Source organism: Xiphophorus maculatus, chromosome 22 (assembly GCF_002775205.1).
Source record: "Xiphophorus maculatus strain JP 163 A chromosome 22, X_maculatus-5.0-male, whole genome shotgun sequence".
Taxonomy (NCBI): Eukaryota; Metazoa; Chordata; class Actinopteri; order Cyprinodontiformes; family Poeciliidae; genus Xiphophorus; species Xiphophorus maculatus.
In genome coordinates, this window is record NC_036464.1 from 8,428,015 (window position 1) to 8,450,624 (window position 22,610).

At 37.7% G+C, this 22,610-nt stretch overlaps 2 protein-coding genes across 3 annotated transcripts; one reads left to right on the forward strand and one right to left on the reverse strand.

The window, feature by feature from the left end:
• Positions 1-4,015: 4,015 nt before the first annotated feature.
• spast (spastin) lies at positions 4,016-10,651 on the reverse strand. Of its 2 annotated transcripts, none has more exons than XM_023327499.1 (16): positions 10,065-10,651; positions 9,902-9,985; positions 9,737-9,820; positions 8,782-8,933; positions 7,209-7,342; positions 7,033-7,126; positions 6,876-6,950; positions 6,689-6,760; positions 6,533-6,608; positions 6,355-6,446; positions 6,160-6,239; positions 5,281-5,323; positions 5,123-5,202; positions 4,976-5,046; positions 4,772-4,812; positions 4,016-4,665 (listed from the first exon to the last, which is right to left on the reverse strand). In XM_023327499.1, the coding sequence occupies exons 1-16, from the start codon at positions 10,180-10,182 to the stop codon at positions 4,540-4,542; spliced, it is 1,422 nt and encodes a 473-aa protein (XP_023183267.1). In that variant the 5' UTR covers positions 10,183-10,651; the 3' UTR covers positions 4,016-4,539. The 2 variants fall into 2 exon arrangements, with proteins under 2 accessions (XP_023183267.1, XP_014324764.1); XM_014469278.2 differs by having other exon boundaries at positions 9,737-9,823.
• Positions 10,652-10,813: 162 nt separating this feature from the next.
• Positions 10,814-21,954, forward strand: memo1 (mediator of cell motility 1). The gene is made up of 9 exons (XM_005795122.3): positions 10,814-11,291; positions 13,029-13,110; positions 13,189-13,257; positions 13,492-13,604; positions 14,311-14,422; positions 16,870-17,012; positions 17,114-17,190; positions 17,742-17,846; positions 18,400-21,954. The coding sequence occupies exons 1-9, from the start codon at positions 11,231-11,233 to the stop codon at positions 18,529-18,531; spliced, it is 894 nt and encodes a 297-aa protein (XP_005795179.1). The 5' UTR covers positions 10,814-11,230; the 3' UTR covers positions 18,532-21,954.
• The last annotated feature ends 656 nt before the right edge of the window (positions 21,955-22,610 follow it).

A 22,610-nucleotide genomic window follows, 5' to 3' on the forward strand; every position in this document is an offset into this window, starting at 1 on the left:
GGAAGACTGCTATTTTCACATATGTGAAATGAACCACTTTGTTTGTATGAAAGGTTTCCTGGCATCAATTTGAACACATTCTTCACCTGTGTGTATTCTCCCAGTTCTTTCTGACACATTCTTCACCTGTGAGTATTCTCCCAGTTCTTTCTGACATAATGCATAGGAGCAGAAGTTCCTGCTTATGAATAAATGCTTCAATGTGATTCAAAACCTTCATTTGTGAGCCACATGCCACTGAAATCCTCAAAGGAGGAGCAAATTTATTGTATTCTTCCAAACACTCTTCCCAGATTTATAGGTGCGTTGCCCAGATTTATAGGTGCGTTGAATTTTATGGAATGTAACCTTTCAGTTTAAATTAAAACTATCTGTTTCAAGAATTCAAAGGGTTACGGGACAAAAGCACTTTCCACTGGCTGGTTTTAGTTTATCAATTAGCTGTTCAATGAGACAAGCACATTTTTTAATATGGGGTAAAAAAAAAATGCAGTGAAAGCCAGATCTTGGCAGGTGTTCTGCAGCTGGGTGCTGAAATGTTGAAGTGAATCACTTTAAAGACAATTTGTTTGGTCTGTTACCCAGCTGGTCAGGGATTCCATCTTTTAAGTGAGTGCTAGACTCTGGATTAAACTTTTCCATGTGTGAACTGATGGTTATTCAATTTCCGGTAACCATGTTTTCTTCTAATCCGTCACTTTCTGCACATGAATCAAATTTTTGATCTGTTCACATGATTTGTACACATTTACAGACATCCTGTAATGCCCATTTTTACAATATATCTATATTTTCACCAACATGCTTTTTCTAACTCAGCCAGCAAGTATGTTGAAGTTTGTGTGCCATGCAGGAAGCTCTCAGAGCCAAGTAAACAGGAAAAAAAAAGGTGATGATTAAACTATAACCCGAGTCTTCATTCCTGTCTGCCGCTATGAAAGAAGCTCTTCAGTCATGACATGTTAAAAAATAACACTATCCAATATCTGTCCCCTGAGGGAAGGAGAGTAGGTGTGGTTACACTGCTGACAGAGAGCATTTTACAAGTTGATCTGATTTAAAAGGCCAACAAACTCCATGAATCTGAGGAAAATGTTTCAAGGTAAGAGAATAACCAGAAGCTGGTGATGCAGTCACTGGAATTCACAAGGCACGAAGACTTAAAGCTAAGTTTGCCCATTTCCACACAGCGGTACGGCATGGCTTAGTGCGGTTTAGGATGCTATTTTGTCTGTTCCATTGTAAAAGTGGACCTACAATCAAACCATGCTTCACCATTCCTGGGCTTTCTTCAGTTGTAGCAGTGTGGCATAGTTAGGGTGGAACGTCTGGCATCACACGACACAGTCTACTAATTTGGGGACAGAAAAACATCACAAAACACTAGTACGTCATGTTTGCCGTTGCACTACAATGATGCAACGTTAGGCTTTTGGGTTTAACCCAGCCTGCCCAATGAAAGTCCATTTAATGGTGGAAATACTGCCCTGAATACCAAATTGCGCCGATATGAAACAAGGCACTTAAGAATAAAAGGCGTTGTCCCATACTCTTTTTGTTTGTTTGAAGAGTGCTTTTGATTATTTTGTTTTAAAACATGAATTCTGCACAGGTTTATCTCTGACCTGTCTGCTGTTTGTTCTCTAACAAACGTGAAGCTTTCAAAGATTCATACTGAAAAAAAAATTACGCACAGGTGGTTTCTGAGTAGGAATTAGGTGATGTCAGAAGGCAACTGCAATGGATTTTATTGAGGGATACCAGAGTAAAAGGGGGTTTATACATTTTTACAATCCCAAAAGAACAATGAAGTTTCTGATTATGTGACTAAATATGGGAAGGTCGTAGGCATTTGAATGTTGTTGAAGGAACTTTATTAGCATAAAATAACACATTCTCACCATGTAGTAACTCATTTCTGAAACTGTTTTCAAACCACAATAGGTGATGGACATTTTTGCAGCTGGATTATGTAAAGTCACTGAACCCACAATAAAAGTATATGGATGAAGAAAATGAAACCTAGAACGGAAGATTTCATCTCGTCTGTCAAAAAGTAAATACATAGTTCTTCTTCATGCTACAAACATTTCAATCACTTGAATACATCTGAGAATGTTTTCTGTTAGTCACATCTAATAGTTGCAACTTAGGTTTAGAAAGAAGTTGGATGGAAGAAGAGCTGCAGCACCATCTACCGACAAGAAAGAAAATGTTTTGAGTTAGATGTGAAAACTTCTCTGTAATCTTACCAGAAAAAGCAATTTAATACAACTTTTTCTACAGATGTGTTTTGTACAGGAAATAATTGAAATATTATATTTTGTATGTGTTGTGACATATATATATATATATATATATATATATATATATATATATATATATATATATATATATATATATATATAAAATGAGATGCATTATTTTACTCCATGATGCAAACTTTGAACTGGTCTCAGTCCTTCATATTTATTTGATAAGGGACAGAATATATGCCACTGTACTTTTCCCAGTATAAATATTCCTTAGCCAAGAGGCCAATTTGCAGGCCAAGCTCAGTCCCTAGTATCACAAAAGGATCAATATCAAAGAATAAACATCAAAATGTCACCAACACATGCATGTACAGTATATTTGATTCAGTAACAACTTTCTACCTTAAGAAATGTAATAACTGGACCAAATCTGACCAATTGGAGTGACCCACCCCCATGCTGTTGAACCAACTTTCCTTAAAAGATTAGTAGTAAACTGTAAATGAACCAATAATGTAAATTTGTGAAGTTTAAATGCAGAAAGGAGGAGCTTCAACTACTTCACTCCAATAAAATTTGCTAGGTTTTCTGTTTAGCTAAAATGTGGCAATGATGCTATCTCACTTGCTATTTATCAAGAATATTTAATGCTCTCTACAGATTTGTTAAGACAATTAAAAAATGAATTCAAACAGCAACAATGCACATTAAATTATCAGCTTTCAGCCATTTTAAACAATTTAAGTTTTTACCATTTTATAAGATTTCAAAAGATTCAGTGACCCCTTAAATTAATAGAAAACTGTGTCCCATTTAATTTGATGTAGCTTTTAAAAAAATAATGTATTTAAATGATTTGTAATATTTATCATTTATTTTTGCAGCTACATTTTATGTGCAAACTGTGATTTGAAAAGTCAAAGTCTCAGACTTCTCTGTTCATTTTAGGCTTTTTAAAAAATATAAATACAAGAGTTAAAAAATAATTTATGAAAGTTTTTTCTGATGGTCAGACTAAAAATGTCAAAGCTGATAAAACCAGACGGATGGTTGGATGTAAGGAAAAATGGACAGATAGATGGTTCAAAGAGATGGATGGATTGAAAAATTGATAGATGAATAAATCGGTAGATGGATGGGTTATACAGTGCATCCAGAAAGTATTCAGTGTGCTACACTTTTTCCACATTTTGTGTTTCAACCTTATTCCAAGTTGTATTAATTGCATTCCTCAGAATTTTACACACCCCATTTTGAAAATTCATAAACAACATTTTAGAGTTTTGCAAATGCATTAAAAATAGAAAACCAAACAAGAAAAAGAAGGGCTGTGAATACTTACGTAAATATAATTTCATGGTTTTCTGTTTTTAATAAATTTGCAAACACACTCAAAAACTTTGTTTTACATTGTGTAAAGTTTTGAGTAAAGATGTTAAATGAATACAATTTGAAGTAAGACTGTAACAAAAGACTGTGGAAAAATTTAAGTGCTGTGACTGTATGACAAAGGATAGATGGAAAGATGGACAGAAAAGATTGATTGTTGGATGTTGTAAACAGATAGATGCATGAAAAGAATAGATGGATGGCAAGATTAATATGAAAACGGATGGATGGATGGATGGATGGATGGATGGATGGATGGATGGATGGATGGATGGATGGATGGATTTTGTGTCTTCCCCTGACACAAAATCCATGATAGACTGAAACCTTGGATTAAAAAGAAAATTCTAACATTTAGTGAAGAGACAATGACACTTTAATGAATGTCTTTATTCACAGATGAGTTTTTACATCTACTGGAGTTATTCAATGACATGCCATAACTAAAAGAAGAAACAGTTCATTTATTTGAAAATAAAAGTTAAGTAAGTGTATCTACTGTATAAGCTGCCTGTGCTCTCTGAACACAGCAGCAAAACCAAGCACTTTGGCAATTTTCCCAATTATTATTGCTTTTTAACTTTGCTTTCAGCTTTTTGAAGCTGAAAGCATGGTGATGTCTGTAAGTACACTTACAGACATCACATAGTGATTTTTTAACATCACTATGTCTGTAAGTGTACTACAGCTACTAACTAACAGGATGTTTTTATTCCAGGGGTAAGGCAGGAAATTTTGCACAATAAATTATGATTTTTATCACAGATAGCAAATAAACTTTTAAGAACTTTTAAGTAGTTGGAGAGCCTTTCCATAAAACAGAAAATCTTTGCATAATGCTTCTCCAAATCACCTCATGGTTTCCATACAGGTAAACAAAGAAGACCACCCAGGATCAAAAAGCAGATGTATCTCCAAAATCTTTGTTCCATTTGGTGTACATATTTAGAGTTGCTGGACTAACAGTGGGCTTGATGCGTTTCAGGGATTCCTCAAAGTCTTTCATCTTGATGTTGCGCATCTGTGAGCACAAAAAGATGTGAACCACACACATATAGGGATGCAACAGCACACAATAAACAGAAGGTGTGAGTGGCACTCTGGGTATTTTATCTGCATCATCTCACCTCACTAGCAGACATGCTGCGGACGTGTTCAGGCCCCAATTCTGAGAGAAAAAAAATCAGAATTAATAAACTTCCTTTAATGTTCTTGATAATCAATCAACACAAAGAGGTTCCCATGACTATCTGAGTATTATTCTAAGGTTTTTCTTTACCAGGGGTGCCAATAATTGTGACCATGTGACCAGGAGGATAGATGAGTAATACCTCTAATTGGGCCCAGTGCCGCATCTTTGGCTAATGACGTCAGATCGCTTCCTGAGTATCCTGCAGTTGCTCTGTCAGAGAACATTATGAAGAATTAATGCAAAAGTAAACTAAAATGTTGCTCCTTTAAGGCTGTGCAGCACTCACTTTGCAAGCTGGGAGAGTTCACTCGTGCTTAGTGGATTCCCGTGTTTTCCCAGAAGATTTTTAAGCAACGTGCATCGTGTCTAAAGAAAGCAAGAGTCAAAACGTGAGATAAATCACATTATCTGTAAAAGTAGAGTGTACTTATGGATGGGTAGTACCTTCTCGTCAGGGAGCGCCACATAAACTCTTTTTGCAAAGCGCCTGCAGGAAAACATAAAACAGAACTAGAGATGCGCAGAGAAATCATCCGGCGGGTCAGTGAACGCATCATTTGCAAGCACACTGGTAATTACAATGACACTTAGAGTTTGTTATCAAGTGAAAAAAATGCGGTCAGAGGAAACAGAAAACATTTAGGACTTCTCTGTAAAGGAAAAGACAACTGCTGTTCACCCATTCTGCCACAAGAGGGGATGAGAGTTTCTTACTGAATTAGGTAATATTGACAGTAAAGGTCTAACTCATCTGACACAAAGTCTGCTACAACTAATGCTAATCATGTTAACAAATTACAGCTAATCATTTTGTCTTTGTTGTAAATAATAATGAAATCTAGAGCTGTGTAACACCCACTGCTCTCTAACGCAGTGTGTTGCATGAGTGTAAGTTGACCAACTATTGAACAACAGCTGATTAGATTTACAGATGAGCTTTTTTTTTAAAAGTTAGTGAGATATTTTCTGTCTTGTAAAGAAACAAATACAATATGCTGTAATTCTTTTTTGTTAGGATCTTATTTTACAGATACCTCTGTGCCAGAACCTGAAAATATTTATAGATTTCCACTGATGCAGACATAGAGAGATGGCACTATTACTTTTGGCTGTTTTTATTTTGCCATAAACATTTTTCAGTAAGAGATTTCAACTCTTAATTCTTGCAGAAGGTAGAAAAACATGACTGTTGTTATTAATAGTTCTTGAAGAGAAATCAGAATCAGAGCTTTACAAGATCAGTGATCTAAAATTGGCCACAAAATAATTGGATCGGTGCATCCTAAAAATATCATTCTGCAACATGAACAGATTGATTCGCACCTTAAGACGGCTTCATCAAGCTCCTGTGGCCTGTTAGTTGCTCCCATCACCAGAACCTTCTCCTCCCCGCCTGACTGCACCTGAGATCCAGAGGTGCTTTTGTGAAAATGACACCCAAGTTCTCATGTGTGATGGAGACAGAGATGCTCGGAGCAGAATCCCAGATCAAATGTCTGAGCATGCTCACATCCTCACCCCGTCAAACTCGATGAGGAACTCCGTTTTTAAACGACGGGAGGCATCGTGTTCCCCCTCCCTTCTCTCACACAGCAAGCTGTCCACTTCGTCTGACAGAAAAACAGAAAACAGAGAGATATTGTTTCTTTCTGGCCTCTGATAGGAAAGTAAAAGCCTGGAGCAGAGTAATACCAACCAATAAAGATGACGGAAGGCTGCAATTCTCTTGCAACTGCAAACAGCGCTCTGACGAGCTTCTCACCTTCACCCACCTGCAACAAAGACAAAGGGGAAGGTTTGAAAGAATTGTAGCATCGATTACTTACTGCAGAAAGGAAAGCATGTTTCTTACATATTTAGACGTAAGACTGGCAGCACTTATGTTGAAGAAGGTGGCATTAGACTCTGTAGCAACTGCTTTGGCCTAGAAAGTGGAAACAAAAGCTATAATTCACTAATAATAAAAGGCTAAATCATAATATGTCCATGAATGTTTACAAAATAATACATTTTCATGTTTTAATGTTTTTTGACCGTACCAGCATGGTTTTCCCATTTCCAGGCGGGCCGAATAAAAGCAAACCACGTGCAGGTGCCCTCAGTCCGGTAAACAGCTAAACAGTAAATATGAGACCGGGTTATAAGTTAAAAAGCATAAAAACAGTAAGTCGAGATTAAACATTTTGAAATAATAACCTCTGGTCTTAAAGAAGGAAGGATGACGATTTCTTGGAGTGCTTGTTTAGCCAGATCTTGTCCAGCGATGTCTTCAAAGGAGACAGAAGCCGCCCTGTAGAAAACAGGCAGGACAGCTTTAAATGTGGCACCAGTTTTATTTAACAAATTCATATGAAGGAGATGCCTTAAAGTACCTGTCGACAATCTCATTCAGGATCAAGTTGGCCAGTTTAGAGTCCACATTCTTGAAGTTTTTCATATCCCTCTTTGGAGGCTGTTTCACAGCAGGAGGTCTTCCATTTTGAGCCCTTCCCATGCGAGGGGTCACCTGGACGGAGAAAAATTTACAATAAACATTGGGTATATATTCAGTTTTATAAAAGTAGATTTGGACGCACTTTCAGAGAGAAGCTCACGGAGCCTGGACACAACAGTTCATCTACAATGTCTGTATAAAGTTTTTCCTTTAAGTCTTCACCTCCAGTATTGCCAGATTGGGCAGGTTTCCACCTAGTTGGGCTGCTTTTGAACATGTTAGGCCAGAACAAAAAAATTAGGCTGCTTTTCACAACATTTGGCAGGTTTTTAGAAAGTGTTTATTGTGTGGCAGAAAAACACACAGCTTTTAGTAGAATGGCATGATATTGCACTTGTATTAGTTAAGTTATTTTCAAATACCTAAAATCTGTCAAATGTGACACCAATGATTAGTCATTGGTTAATCAGCTGTAACTGTGTATTAGTATTGTAAAATAGAAATCCCAGTGCAACATTTTGGAGTTTGGTGGGTTTTCTGTTTTGTTTGGGCTGGAAGCTGTCAGTCAGATCTGGCAACCCTGTTAACCTCATCTGTGGGAGAAATACCTTAATCAAGACCTTCCACAAAAATCGTTCATTGTAGTCCACTCCTCTCATTCAGATCTTCACTGTTGTCCAAACAAAAACATCTTGAGTTTGTCAGCTGCGATTCAATCCAGAATATGACTGGTCAAAAATGCTTCTTACTTTTACAGCAGCTTAATTTGTGCTTTGCTCACATGTCTGCTGATCAAAGCCTTCTGCATGATTCATCTCTTTAAAGCTTAAATCTATCACAATATAGTTGACTCCCATGAGAAACTTAATTTCATACCCTCCATCTCATTTTTTTCTGACTTGACTTTTAGCATTTTCACTGAAACAGCTTGTCTAATGTAATTGTTATAAATATAGACAAATTCCCTTATATAGTCATATTTAGCCTCCCAGAAAACTGTAGTATATTTTCTTCAGATCCTTTAGCTGTCATATCTTTCTGGTCTCTGTTGACTAAAGTGGAAATAATGTATTTTCTGGAGCTTGAGATCACTCAGGTGATCTCCATTCCTCTCATTGTGAGACTAGTAGCGCCAGCTGGCTGGACCTCTGTTGAATTAGGTCAGTGACTGGTGAATAATTATGCAATCACTTATTTTAAGTTGCATATTTTTGTTTTATTGTCTATTTTGTAGAAGTCGGTTTTCATTTTGGCATTAAAGGATCTTTTGTAACATCTTTATTTTTAAGATGTGTAAAAGCAGCAAAAAGATTAAAGCGTCTAACATTCTGTTTCTTCTTCTTCTTTTTTCATTAATTATACATAAAAAAAGAAAGATGTAACATTATAAAGGGCATTTCCAAACCGCTTCACTTGTTATCTTCTGACAGACTCTTCAGGTAAAAAAGTGTGTATGTTTTGTTTCTCACAATTATCTCAATATGAATCCAAATAGCAGAAAAAAACATCACCTTTGGTTCAATGGGTCTTGTTGGCGCTCTGACAGAAGTTGAAGGCCTGATGGTGGAGGACACTGAAGGCTGGCTTTTGGACTTTGGATGTGAATGAGCAAGATTTGAGTTTGAGACAAGAGGATTTTTACTCTTAGATGCTAATGTGGCCTCTGTAAAGGAACAACAGAGCAGAGTAAATACACAGCACCTTGTTCTCAGTTCATCCCCCTTAAGCTTCTTCCACATTTAGTCACATCAACTTTAAGGATTTTATCAGATTCTGTGATAGACCAACACAAACTAGTAGGTAATTGTGAAATGATGTTTGTGAAAAATTATTTACTAATAAAACGAGAGAAGCATGGCATGCATTTTTATTCAACTGCCTTATCTGTAATACCTCCATATAAAATCCAGTGCAACCACCTGACTTCAAAAGTCACCTTATGTTGATAGATGCAACTTGCATCATGGTCAGTATGATGATCTTTGTGCAAGAGTGGCAAGAAAAATGTTATTGTTGAAAGAAAGCTTAAAAAAAACACATTTGGTTTACTGGTTGCCACAAGCAGTTTAGGGGGAACAGAAAATGAACCCTGCACATCACCCTGAACATACTATTGCCCTGTGAAACATGGCAGAATCAGCATCAGGATGTGGGGATGATGAATTTAGCTAAATGTGGGTCAATCCTGGAGAGAGGTTGAAAAAAACGTGAGAGTAGGGTGGAGGTTTAGGATGCCTCCCTGCAATTACAACAAAACAAAAGTGCCAATATAACAAATGAATGCCACATGTTCTAGAGTTCTGTTTTTAAATTTGTTTTTTTGACAAATGTTTCCTTTAAGTTCAAAATTTTTCCACTACTTTGTGTTGATCCATCTCATCAAACCTTTAAAAAATACACAGAGGCTTGTGGTAGTGACTTATACTTTTGCACTGTTTGATGTTTGATTAGTGAAATCCCACCCACCTAACAAAGCAAGTCGTTCTTTTGCCATGGTGAGATTGGCCTTCATTTTATCTCGCAGTCTCTTCGATCGATCATATTGCTCTCCTGCTGGTGAAACCGAAAGTGTACAGTGAAGTTTATGTGTGTTGACTAGAGCCCTCAGGTGAGACCAGGGAGTCTCCTTACCTGTCCCTGTGATCTCCACAGCAATGCCTCTCTCCAGCTCAGCTATTCCTTTCTTGTACCACTGCACGGCTTCCTCCTTCTCTCCTGTTTACACGCCGAGGTGAGACAGGTTAATTACAGAGCTGTCAGCCAGCTGATGTGGTAAACAAACAAACCAACCCACCGCCGTCATCTTCGTCGATCCTCAGTGCCTTCGATATATGCTCAAACGCCTGCTTGTGGTAGTTTTTAATAAGTTCTCCGCTGTCTTTGTGCTTAGGAGCGTTTGTTTTGGCAGACATTACTCCAGCGTTACTTTCTCCTCCTTCTGCTCACTGCTGGCTCAGTTAGCTCGTTGTGAAAACAAACAGTGCGGCATTTAACATCCAAATATCGAGGCCTGTTAAGGAAGTAGTCTGTTTTATATCATAAACTTTGTGTGACAAATGTTACTGAATATGTATACACCATCGCTCGATCCCGCCGCTAGCTTCCGTTTTTACCTCTTCAACTATTCTTCTCCTATGTGTTATGGTGAAAACAGACCGCGATGTCAACTCGTAGATCGCTATCGCCACCTACCGTTGTGGAAGATGTATGTCGTTCTTTGTGACAAGTACAGAAGTACTGTACAAATTAGAATATCATTTTATCTGAAGCGTCCATACTAAAGTTCTTCCTTCCCACATCGACCGGGTCAGTTGTTCTCCTACCCGCTTAATGCAAAAAGAAAATATTTATGACAAATTGTTTGAGGGCTTTAAAATATGGTTTTGAATGCGCAGGATGCAGCGCCCTTGTCCTATTTTGAAAGTGGTGAAGAAACTCCACCCCGATGGCAGTCACTCTCCTCGCCGGCTAACAAATGGTGCGAAGCCTCTCGTCCATGTAAAGGCTCCACCCTCTTTACTTCTGTATGTAACCAATCAAAATACCCGGCGTCACTTTGATAACAGTTTCAGCCACGCCCCTTACCTGGCTTTTCCAGACAAATCAGTAATCCTCTGATAGCGACTGTGACAGCTCCAACCTTTCATATTGTTGTCGTTATTGTTTCAAACTGGCACGGTATTTTGTAATTTGTGCCTTTTTAGATTCCACGGTTACATTTCCGGGCTGTCAGAACGAGCTGACTGAACTTACTAACCGGTAACCACACAGAGGCCATAAGCTAGCTAGCCCAGCTGTCTCTACAGTCCAACTGCCGAGTGCTCTTTGTCTATTCAAGTCAGCTAGCAGAAGGCGCTGTGTAATCTGTCAGTGGGCAAACGCCGGAGTTTACAATTCTGTTTCATTTCCCCCGGTTTGACGAGAATCTAGCGAACCAAGATAGGCGGCTTGGGAACCAAGATGTCAAATCGAGTGGTGTGCAGAGAAGCAAGTCACGCCGGGAGTTGGTACTCAGCTTCGGGTAACTGTCAGCTCAGCACGGTCTGCGTTAGCATGCTGAATCTTAACTCGTGTTTTTTCTTTGGTTGTGTGTCTTATTATTATTATTTTTTGTGATGTATAACCTGCAAAATATAATAACGGTTTAATCTCAAATCTTCCTCCGCTGACGTTGATTACCGACAAATAAAGATAAGATAAAGTCGATAGGCTAACATTTATCTTATATGATGATCCTTTTCTGTGTCACCCCATGAGGTGCACGGTGAGTTTAAGCTCCTTCAGCTCTGTATCTTCTGGTTGTGTCTGTAAACAGACGGGCTTCTGCGGGGAGCAAAATTACATTGATGGGGTTTTTGAAGTCAATCAAAGCTAACATGGCTAACATAGCAGAACTTCTTGGCCTACATGCTAACTGGTACACTCTTAGAAAAGTCCCAGCGCTCTTTAAACATTCAGCAGTATGAGAAGCTGTTGTCATTATGGTCTCTTGTTGTTCTCCGGCCCGCTTAGGTAATGTGTTGAAATTCTCCCTGGCGTCAAACAAAGGACTGGGTAGGGCTTGGCAGAAACCAGAAGTTTCATGTTGCACCCCTTCCCCCATTTTACAAACCGTGAGCTATTTCTTATAGAAAAATCCCTACAAACCGCTCAGTGTTTCCACTCAAAAGAAGAATGGGTGGAGTAGCCCAAGTTTTTCCTCAAGAGTAACACTACTTCAACATATTATTACTCGAGTAGAAGTACAAAAGTATTTGGTAAAAATGCTACTCGAGTGCATAGTGACTGATCACAACATATGATGTAATATTATTTGGAAGTTCTGTTATTTTAAAGATTAAAATAAATCATACAAATGAACAGCATGATTACTAACTAAATTCAGGCAGAAGAAGTCTTTTTTTCTATATAAAACGTATGAAGCTAATACTTACTTGAAGTAATGTATGTTAGAACAGGCTGAAGTACTGTATGTCCAGTGGCAGAGCATGGTGTTTACTGTATGTTGATTGGGCCTCCAACTGGCAGATAGAAAATAAGATTAGAACAAGCTTGTGTATAAATAACAAGTCTCAATTTAACATAAACTGTAGGTGTGTGTCTGTAGCATTTTTGTTTTTGTTAAATTGTGTTTGTTCATTTAGTGATATTTTTCACAGTGTGAAAATTATCCAGACATTTATTCAAGTAAAAGCACTGATACTTCATAATAATAACACTTAAATAAAAGTATGGTGTAGTAAACCCAATTCTACCAGTAGATTTTTCTTTTTCCAAGAATGTTACTGAAGTAATGTAACTGGTTACTACTCACTTCTACTAGTGCTGAGCAGAGTGCAAACGCTCAATTTTCATGTTATTAGCTGAGCTTTTAACATTACAAATCCAATAATGCATTTCCTTTTAAAATCAGTCTTCCTACGTTTAAACAATTTTACTCATGCATTTTTTTCTTATCAAATCATTGAAATTTCAATATTTATTTTTTTCATTTATAACCTATATTTAATTGGATGGATCTTACTAAGATTCAAAATCTCTTTTTCAAGAGAGACATGGCCAGGAAGGGCAATAACACAGAGATGGCTGCCAATTATAAAACCACAAGCTCAAAATGCAATTAAAATAACAAACAAATAATCTAATTAGATAAAACTAATTACAGTTTATTATAGCTGCTTTTCTGTGGTTTTTGTATATATCTGCTCTTCTGCACACGTCACCATATTTATTGTTATTTATTTGTTTTACTTTTCAGGATCCCAGCTGAATGCACAACTAGAGGGCTGGCTGTCCCAAGCACAGTCCACAATCAGACCTGCTAGAGCCATCATTGCACCGTAAGCGCACACTGACAATCATCCCAAGAGCATGTGAAAATAGTATTCACGCTTTACCAACATGTTTTCTGCTTGCAGCCATGCCGGGTATACCTACTGTGGTGCTTGTGCAGCACACGCTTACAAGCAGGTGGATCCCTCTGTTACGTAAGTCCCTTCAGCTTTCTGGCTTTATTCCTCATTCAAGAAAAAAATGTGTTAAATAAAAGTCTCTTACGTTTAGGGTTAGAGGTTAAGGTGCTTCAGTACTTAAACTGAACAAACAGATGCTGTGTAGATAACAGATAATAACCAGACACCACAACCAGGCAGTGCTGGTTGTCTGGTTGTGTGCTTTGTGTGATAATGGCACGAGTGAGATAAATTCCTCTTGGTTTTCAGTCGTAGGGTGTTCATTCTGGGACCTTCACACCATGTGCCCCTCTCCCGCTGTGCCCTGTCACCTGCAGACGTCTATAGAACGCCCCTCTATGACCTGAGAATCGACCAGAAGGGTACTTGCAGCTTTCACTCCTAACTGTGATTTCTGCTTCTTCTCTATATGTTTGTCTTTAGGACTTATGTGCGAATGTATTCCAGCTTCTGATTTATTCAGAGAGTTTGGATTGAAGAACATCCATTAGGGGTTTAGCAATATGTATATATATATATATATATATATATAAATGTCTTCAGAACGTAATTTGTAAATAAAGTTGAAAAACATATTTCTTTTTTCTTCCACTTCACAATTATACACTTTGTATTGTTGATTGTTGACATGAAAGTTCAATAAAATGTATTTAATTTTGTGGTTATAACTTGGCAAAATGAGAAAAAGCCCAGGAGTATGAATTATTTTACCGGGTGTATGCTTATATTTATTGAAATTACTTGGAAGCATAGTGATTTATCTGAACTGTTAGCTGTAATACTAGAATGGATATTTTAAGATAAAAACAAAGTTGACCTACTTCTTTTTAATTATGAATCTCTACATAGAAAAGGAAAAGTCTGAAGTTGTATTTGACAGCTCAGATAGGTTAGACATCCTTCAGCAATTTTTAAAGGTTGATTCTGTGATTTTTAATTATTTTTTTAGGTAAAAATTTCTTTGTGTCATCTTTATTTACATCTTAATGCTTATTGTACTCATTAATTTGATCTGAAGCCAAACCAGAGCTTTATCGTGCACTGATAATTAAACTCTGTATTTTGCAGTTTACGCAGACCTCTGGAAGACCGGGTTGTTTGAGAGGATGAGTCTGCAGACAGATGAAGATGAGCACAGTATTGAAATGCACTTGCCTTACACTGCTAAAGCCATGGAGAGGTAATGCACATGGGAAGGGTGCAAAGTTTCACAATTTTTAATCCAAGATGCAAAGAATTGAAGTAATCCTGCAAAGCTGTAGCAAGGCACAGATTACGTGGAAGACATCTTTCCAACAAGATGGATTTTATTTTTGGCCTCAGGTGAAGAATGCTGGATTTTACTTATTCACTGATCTGCCCATGCAGTCTTATGTCCAAAGAAATTAAAATCACATGCACACAGCCGAGCTTAATTTCTTAGAAATGTATTTATGATGTTCAGGGTTTGTGGTGTTTTTAATTTTGCCCGATATAAACCTCCTAGAACATTAGGACATAAATTTGACTGAAGGTTTGATTTTGTTTTTCACCACAGTGTGCTGTAAACAGAATGATTTATAATGTTTTGCACTTTTAGCTAGCAAAAAATATGATCAGCTGACGGGATGACTAAATAATATTACAATGCTTAGCAGTCTCTTTCCACAAAACTCCATCTTCAGGCTCCTGTAAATTAAATAGTCCTGCCTCCCATCTGTAACCTTTTTTCTATACTAAGTCTCTGCTCAGATCATTTCTGAGTAGGGACTCAGCATGTTGATACATTGCAGTGGAAATGTATCAATATGCCAGTTGATTCGGTACGCAATTTTGTCGGTTTATATTGTAAAAGCGGCCCATAGAACTGATCAGAGCTGAAACAATCCTACCCTGTTTCAGTTGTAGTCCGTAGGACTACAGTACAACTAAGGCGTCGCTGCAGAACACACTTTATTGAACGAGGGACAGAAAATGTCACTACTTGCAACAAAGAGGAGACTTACATTTGTCATTGCTTTAATAGAACTCCATGTGAGGCGTTTGGGTTGAACCCCGCATGACCAGTGAGAGTCCAACTGGAGGCTTAAACGCTCTCCTGAATGTGTAGGACCATAAAATGATGTACAGCGCCACACTGAACTGTACTGCTCAGTGGAAACGAGATATGGATGACATTCTGCTGGCAAACTTTGTTTAGTGGAGACGCATAGCCACATTTTCCCCTTGTATATGTATAGCATAAAGCACAAATCTCGGTTGGGATGCAGTTGTATCCATCCAATGAAATAATGTGTCATTTAGCAAACATCTTACATGTCTAATAATACATCACAATAAGCTAATCGCTGATCTGACTGTGACATTTTCTGCATTGCAAAGAAATAACAAACCAAGTCAGCCCCAAGTCAGGTGCAGTTTTGCTGATATCTAATGACTCCGCACAATGAGTGCGTAAGGCACTTTGCTGACTTTGAAGTGTAGAAACATTATCCATATGCTTTTCTTGTGGAGAAGGCACATGCACACATCCAGATGGAGATTATAGAACTACAGTATAACATCACAGAATGTCTCCTACTGATTCTCACACTTTCCTCCTTCATCCTGGAGCCCAGGCCCAACTTCACCTATTAGCTGCGCAAACATCAAAAACCACGTTAACCATGCTCTCAACACGCAACATACCACTCAACAGACCTTCGTTCAACTGTTCAGTTTTTCTGAGAAAGACTGCTCTGAATATAGTAGAAAAAATTACTTTAAATTATCAATCTTCAAAGTAGGTATGACTTATAGCACAGTTGGAATGAAGCATCCAGAGGCAAACAGCTTTTCATTGCATACCTGAAAAATCTGCAGAGGAGCAAAATGGAACAAACACCTGTGATTCCTCTTGCATCTACAAATTGTTGAACCAGTCACACCCTTTTTCCATCAGCGTTGCACAGTGGCTGTTGAGCACTTTGCTCTTTGCTACAGTCTTGTCTGGCTTGTGCTGCACTTTGTCTCCAGTTAAGGAAAACGAAACTTGAAAATGTTTTTGTATTGTGTCCAATAGTGCTTTTCCAGTCAGTTTATTTATATAGCGTCAATTCACAACAAGTGTTGTCTTGAGACCCTTTACACAGATCATTCCAATTCAATCATACATACATTCCAAATGATTCTAGTAATCAAACAGTGCAGTAAGCTCAGTTTATTATTCAAATTAGTTTAAAAACTGTCTAAGGAAACCCTGCAGATTGTATCAAGTCATTGACTTCGGTATATTGTTACTCCTAATGTCCTGCAACATGGCAGATAAGTGGAGAAAAAGTCATCTAGCAATCTAATGGATAATACCAGTTATGTTCTGTTTCTTTCAACTCTTTGCAAAGCAAAATATGAAATTCTTTTTTTTTTTTGTTTTGCTTCTCGGTGCCCTTATGTTTGGTGTAATCCAAATTACACTGATTCACATGAATAATTGATAAAACCTTCTGTTACTTCGGGTGGTGACTGGCTTAAAGAGGGATTATGCAAGATATTGAACAGAGTACTCTGGTTCTTTATGTAGAAAAACCTTTGATTTCTGTATGCATGAAGCTGTTGTACAGAGTGTGTCTAAAGTGCAACTCGAGTTGTTCTTTTAATCTGATTTTGCAGCCACAAAGATGAGTTCAGCATTGTTCCTGTGCTTGTGGGTGCTCTGAGTGAGTCTAAGGAGCAGGAATATGGGAGGCTGCTCAGCAAATACCTGGCAGATCCTACTAACCTTTTCATAATCTCTTCTGACTTCTGCCACTGGGGTAGGTACCAGAAACTGAAAGAATGCTGACATTTTCACTGAGTTTGTGTCAAGCATGACAAAAGAATCAATTTTTTAATTTTGTTAATTTCTCTGCTGAAGGCCAGCGGTTTCGCTACACGTACTACGACGAGTCTCAAGGAGAGATCTACAGATCTATTGAGCATCTTGATAAAATGGTAACTACTTAGAAAGACAGGGTAAAATGTGAATGTATTAGTAGATTGAAGAGCTCTAGCAAAAATGGTACTAAATTTATCTTATTTACCGGATATGGAAATAATGTTGATACCTTTAGATTATATTGATTTTACTTGCTGCTGCTTATGTTTTTATGGAGAAAACTAAAATAATGGTTGAATTAAAGATATGTTCTAGTATATTTTTTCAAGAGGCTTTCTTTATGATTGAACATACATATTAAAGCAATTAGTCATATTGTGTATTACCAGCAAAAGTTGTTTTTTTTGTGAAAATGGTAGAGCTTGTTCAAACTGAGATAAACGTTTGAATGTAAGACAAAGAGGAATTCCTCCTTGTCTAAATAAAAATCAACATATTAGAAGGCATATCCAAAATGTTTTAATCTAAAAATAGGGCAGGTTCTCCCTTGCTTTTGTTGAACACCCTAATGACAGAAAACATAAAGTCCAAAAATACCTTTATTTTTTACACTGTCAACATGGTTTGGCCTACATTTTTTAAAATGTAGTTTATTCTTCTTCTGTAGGGGATGGGCATTATAGAGCAACTGGATCCTATTTCTTTCACAAACTACTTGAAGAAGTACCGTAACACCATCTGTGGACGTCACCCTATTGGAGTGCTGCTAAATGTAAGAACAGCTGAACAATTAATCTACTGTTTTAGTACTGACTTTTAGTGAATAATTCTCATTGCTGGTTAAATATCCAAGTTTTACTAACACTCTTTCTGCATGATATGAGAAAACTGTTGGTATAATGTTACACTTATTGAGAAACTGTTATATTGTTGTTGTTAAGATGGTAATAAATTAAGTTTTTATCTAGTTTGTGTATATAAGCACACACACACCGACACCTTCAGGTGATTTAAAAAAATCAATTAATTTTTACACTGAGAGGAAGCCAGAGTACCTGGAGAAAATCCATGCATGCACAGGGAGACTCCCAAAACGGAGAGAAATAAAAACTTTTCAATTATTTTAAGATTTTAACAGATTTTTGTGCTAAAACACCACTTTGTGTTTTATCACATTGATTCCCAATAACAAAGACTGATTGTCTCTTAATGCAATTTAGAAAGTTCAAGGAGTATGATGAAGGAAGGGTCACAGCAATGTTTGCAAAATTTTGTCTGCCTGCAAACCATCATTTAGAAACTAACGATCTGTTTCTGTTTTGCAGGCTGTGGCCGAGCTTAGGAAGTCTGGTTTAGAAATGAACTTTTCTTTCCTGAACTACGCCCAGTCGAGTCAGTGCAGGAACTGGCAGGACAGCTCCGTGAGTTATGCTGCTGGGGCGCTCATCGTTCATTGAGGTCAGCTTTTGCAGGGGCCACTGGAACGCCGCCACCCTGCCCTTACTATCTTAATGCCATAACCTTGACCCATGATTCTCCAATTCCTATCCCGATGCCCCCCAACTCCCTCAGTAATGCCCACTATGTGCAGGAAAAACTTAGATAATTGAAGCCAATAAAATAATTTCCCTTAAGTCCCTCAGCTCTTCTTCGCTTTTCTCCACCCGCCTCTTAGTTTGAAGTGTCTTCCGATCTTTTTGTTGCAGTGAAATTTCAGGAGAGGATGGAGGTGACTGGGTTGGAGGAAGCTCTGGGAGTAGCAAATCTTTCTTTTTGCATTATCCCTTAGACCCTCCTTTTTTTTCAACAATGAGGAGCAACAGAGATGTAAAAAAAAAAGATTTATTTGAATATGATGTGTTCTCTTATAACTTGCCCCCCCCTGAAGAATACCAATTTAAATAAAACTGCAGATGTTATTGGAGAATATTCAGCTCTTCCTAGATGAGGATGGAGTGAGTCTTCTGACTGCATTAGGCCTATTGCTACGCTAACTTGGGAAACCGTGTCATAGGTAACTGCTACCGCTATACAGCATAAAAAAGGGCTGCGCTCGACAAAGTACACTTAGACCCTACTGTATAAAACCAAAAAAAGAACCCAAAACACACACATAATCATAATATTAGTTTAATATATATATTTTATTCATATTTGAACCTTTTTTTACTTTATAGAAGTTTTGATAGATGTGATAGTATTAACTGGATTAGTGTGTAGATTTGAGTAGCATCTTTGTCAGTTTGGCTCTGAGGTTGTCAACATGGTTTGGCCTGTAGATCGATGTACGTACCACTAATCCTTTGATCCAGTCGTATGTTTATGGCATTACAAATGACATTTTCAGCACCTCGCTGCAGTTATGGATGCCACAGAAATGTAATCAAATCCTGACTCTGGCACCTTCTAGTTACAGTTTACACTTCCCTCTTGGATCTCTGTAGTAACTCGCTCTTCACACTGAAGTGATTACTTATTGTTTTTCCTTTTTCCTTGAATTGTAAAATGTTTTTGTTACATATTGAGTAGAGCTTTCTTCCAATGCGATCCAAACAAAGCAGCCAAGCTGGAATGACCACCATCTTCAAAGATTACATGTCACGTCTGTGAAGGAGGTTTTTAATTACAGCTTCTTGTTTTTGACTGAATAATGCCAAAAAGTTTTGCACAACACATTTCAATTTCTGTCTTGGCTACTTTTGAAAGTTTGTTTTTCAAAGTTCCATGTCATAATTATTTCAAAATTGGTTTGGTCTAAATTTGTTATAAATCAGAACATAGTGGATGGTCAAAGTTTTCTAAATCTGCTCAAAAACAAAATGATCTGTCAAACTTTTCCCAGAACAGAACACCGAGAGATATTGCTACCAGCTGCATTTTGAATTCATTGGCTAAAGGTTTGGAAATACTGAAGCACAAATGCCCAAGAGGACTGTTGCTTTTACAATGCTTTGCAAAATTATTCACCCCACTTGAATTGTTAAGGTATTTTATTGTATTTTATATATCAGATCAATAAAAAATATTGTTACAAATAAAAATCAGTCTAAGAAATGTGGCATAGATTTGGTTTTAGCCACCTTCCCTTCCCCTGCAGGTCTATAGGGTATGTTTCTACTGGCTTTGCACATATGGAGACTGAAGTGTTAGACAGCAGTGTATATTTCAATGGCAATGCATTCAAACTTTGCTTGCCAATGACACATTTGGATGGGTTTTCAGTCTCCTTTATTTTCCACCACCTGTTAAAGAGCTTACTGGTCAAAGGAGAGCAGAGAAAATGTGGGTCAGTTGTGATCAATAACATCATTACAACATTTATTAATGATATTTTAATGTTATCTTTTTCTAACATGCAGCCTTCAAGAATGGGTTAATTTCTGTCAGATTGGATGGAAATGATCTTTGATAATCACTTAGATTTTCAATCGCATTTAATTCTATTCTTTGACTGGACCATTCTGACATAAATTGTTGGGGTTAGTTCTCTCAGTAGAGGCACACTTCCCCCTCGGTCCCCAGTCTTTTGCAGCCTCTGCCATGTTTTTTCCCAGCTTCCCTGTGTGCGGATGAAAAGCCTCCCCAAAGCCTGTTGTGCAGGTGGAGTGTGTTTAAAGTGTTTACAAGTGTTGCTTTTAAACCACATTTGACGAGAACACATTTTTCTGTGTGTTTGCAATAACCTTACATGACAAATGGGACTTCTTGTGGCTTTCTTCTTGCCACGTTTCCTTTAAGGCCAAATTTGTGGAGTGAATCTGTCGACAGGTCGTCCCACTTGAGCTGCAGGTCTCTCCAGCTCCTCCAGAGTTACTCTGGTTCTCGTGGCTGCTTCTGCCTGGTCCATCTTATCTTATTAGTAGACTTGTGGTTGTGCAATACTGTTTTTGAAGGCTATGCATAACGTTCTTCCTACTTCAAAATAATGTATTTCTTTGTGCTCATATAAAATACCAATAAAACACACTTCAATTTTAGGCACAAATTTGAAAAATTTAAGGGCGTAAATACTTTTGCAAGGCTTTATAACTCTGCAGATTGGCCACAGGAGCTGATTGGGCATTAATCATTAATAAAAGCAGCATGAGTTTTTAATAGAAACTTGACAATATGCAGCGTGATGCGTTTGCTGCTCATGGTAAATTACATTTATATTTTGCTGCTTTAAGGTAATTCCCGCCTCATTCCACATCTAGTATTAATGCAAACCTTGTTGAACCGAGTGGAACTCAGACTGAAGGCTGAACCCCCAGACTCACATGACCTCTTATGCTAATTTACAGGAAACTAGCAAAGCATGACACACTGTGCTATTGTGCCTTTTATCACTGTTGCACATTTATATATATATAAATAGATATATAAAGCATATTCTCACTTTCAGTCTTATTTTCTAAAATGTGTTTTCAGTTTTTGTGTACTCTTTCCCCTCCTCTTCCCTTTTGCCGACAGCCCAACTTAGTTTCCGGACCGCCCAACACTTCATCACTTCTTACCCTGCACACCCGTCTGTTGGGCTAAAATGGCACCCACTGTTATCTCCTTTCTCCGGCGAGGGAGTTCTGTTCTGTCAACTTCATTCTTGTAGCGAGAGACAAATAGCTTAACCTTGACACTGTTCATTTCTGTCTTCGGTTATTTGTCTTTTTAGAGATGTTTTTCTTTTGTATTTTCTTTTCCTCTCTATTTAGGATTTGGAAGTTTTCACATCGTTAAACTAAAAAAAAAAAAAAAAAGATAAAAAAAAGGAAAAATACTGCTTATCTGCTCCCGTAATGGAGTTTTTTGATCTCAGGTTCCACTGACAAAGCATCCCAAAAGGCTCTTCAGAAAAGGCAGAAGATTCATGTTACAAAATAAGTAAAATGTACTGAAAAGCATGTCTGCTTAAGTGTCTTGTTTTTCTGTCACAAAAAAAATCGATTTTTGCTGCGTATACTTTCACTCATGGAAATTCAGAAAGTCTTATCCTCTATAGATCGTTCTGAGATTAAATTAGAATATCATTGAAAAGGTAAATTATTTCATAAATTTAATTAATTTGATTATAGTGTACAGCAAATAAAGAAACATGAGAAAGAATGTTTAATACAGAAAAGTATGGTTATATATTCTGGGGTTTGCATTAGTTACTATATCAGTGCTGCATGGAGGAGCTCAGGCTGTGGTTCTGCTGGGATGTAGTGGTAGCCCAGGTTGCTTTAATGGTTGGTTTTGGGTCATCTGCACTGTTGGGTCTGGTGTGTCTCATCAGCCTGCTGACCTAAAGTTCATAGAGGATCCATGGGGGTGAGGTCAGCCCAGTTTGCAGGCCACTCGAGTGCCTTAAAGCAATAAACCAGCATTTGAACCTTTGGCAGTTTGGGGAGACACCAGATCCTGCTGGAAGAGGAAATCGGCATCATTATAAAGCCTGTCAGAAGAGGGGAAGTACTTAAAACGTCCCAATTCTGTCAAACTTAATGTCTTGAACTTGAGTTTTTTTCTTTTTTAAACCCAGTGGACCAAGACAAGCAGGTGACATGGTACCCAAATT

Coding starts and splice junctions, on each gene's coding strand:
- memo1 (XM_005795122.3), top strand. CDS start 11,231: ATGTCAAATCGAGTGGTGTGCAGAGAAGCAAGTCACGCCGGGAGTTGG. Junction 11,292..13,028: donor GAGTTGGTACTCAGCTTCGG/GTAACTGTCAGC, acceptor TTTACTTTTCAG/GATCCCAGCTGAATGCACAA. Junction 17,847..18,399: donor CTATTGGAGTGCTGCTAAAT/GTAAGAACAGCT, acceptor TCTGTTTTGCAG/GCTGTGGCCGAGCTTAGGAA.
- spast (XM_014469278.2), bottom strand. CDS start 10,182: ATGTCTGCCAAAACAAACGCTCCTAAGCACAAAGACAGCGGAGAACTT. Junction 7,343..8,781: donor CAAGACCCATTGAACCAAAG/GTGATGTTTTTT, acceptor TTCTCCGTCCAG/GTGACCCCTCGCATGGGAAG. Junction 4,813..4,975: donor GGCACTGGGCCCAATTAGAG/GTATTACTCATC, acceptor TTTTTCTCTCAG/AATTGGGGCCTGAACACGTC.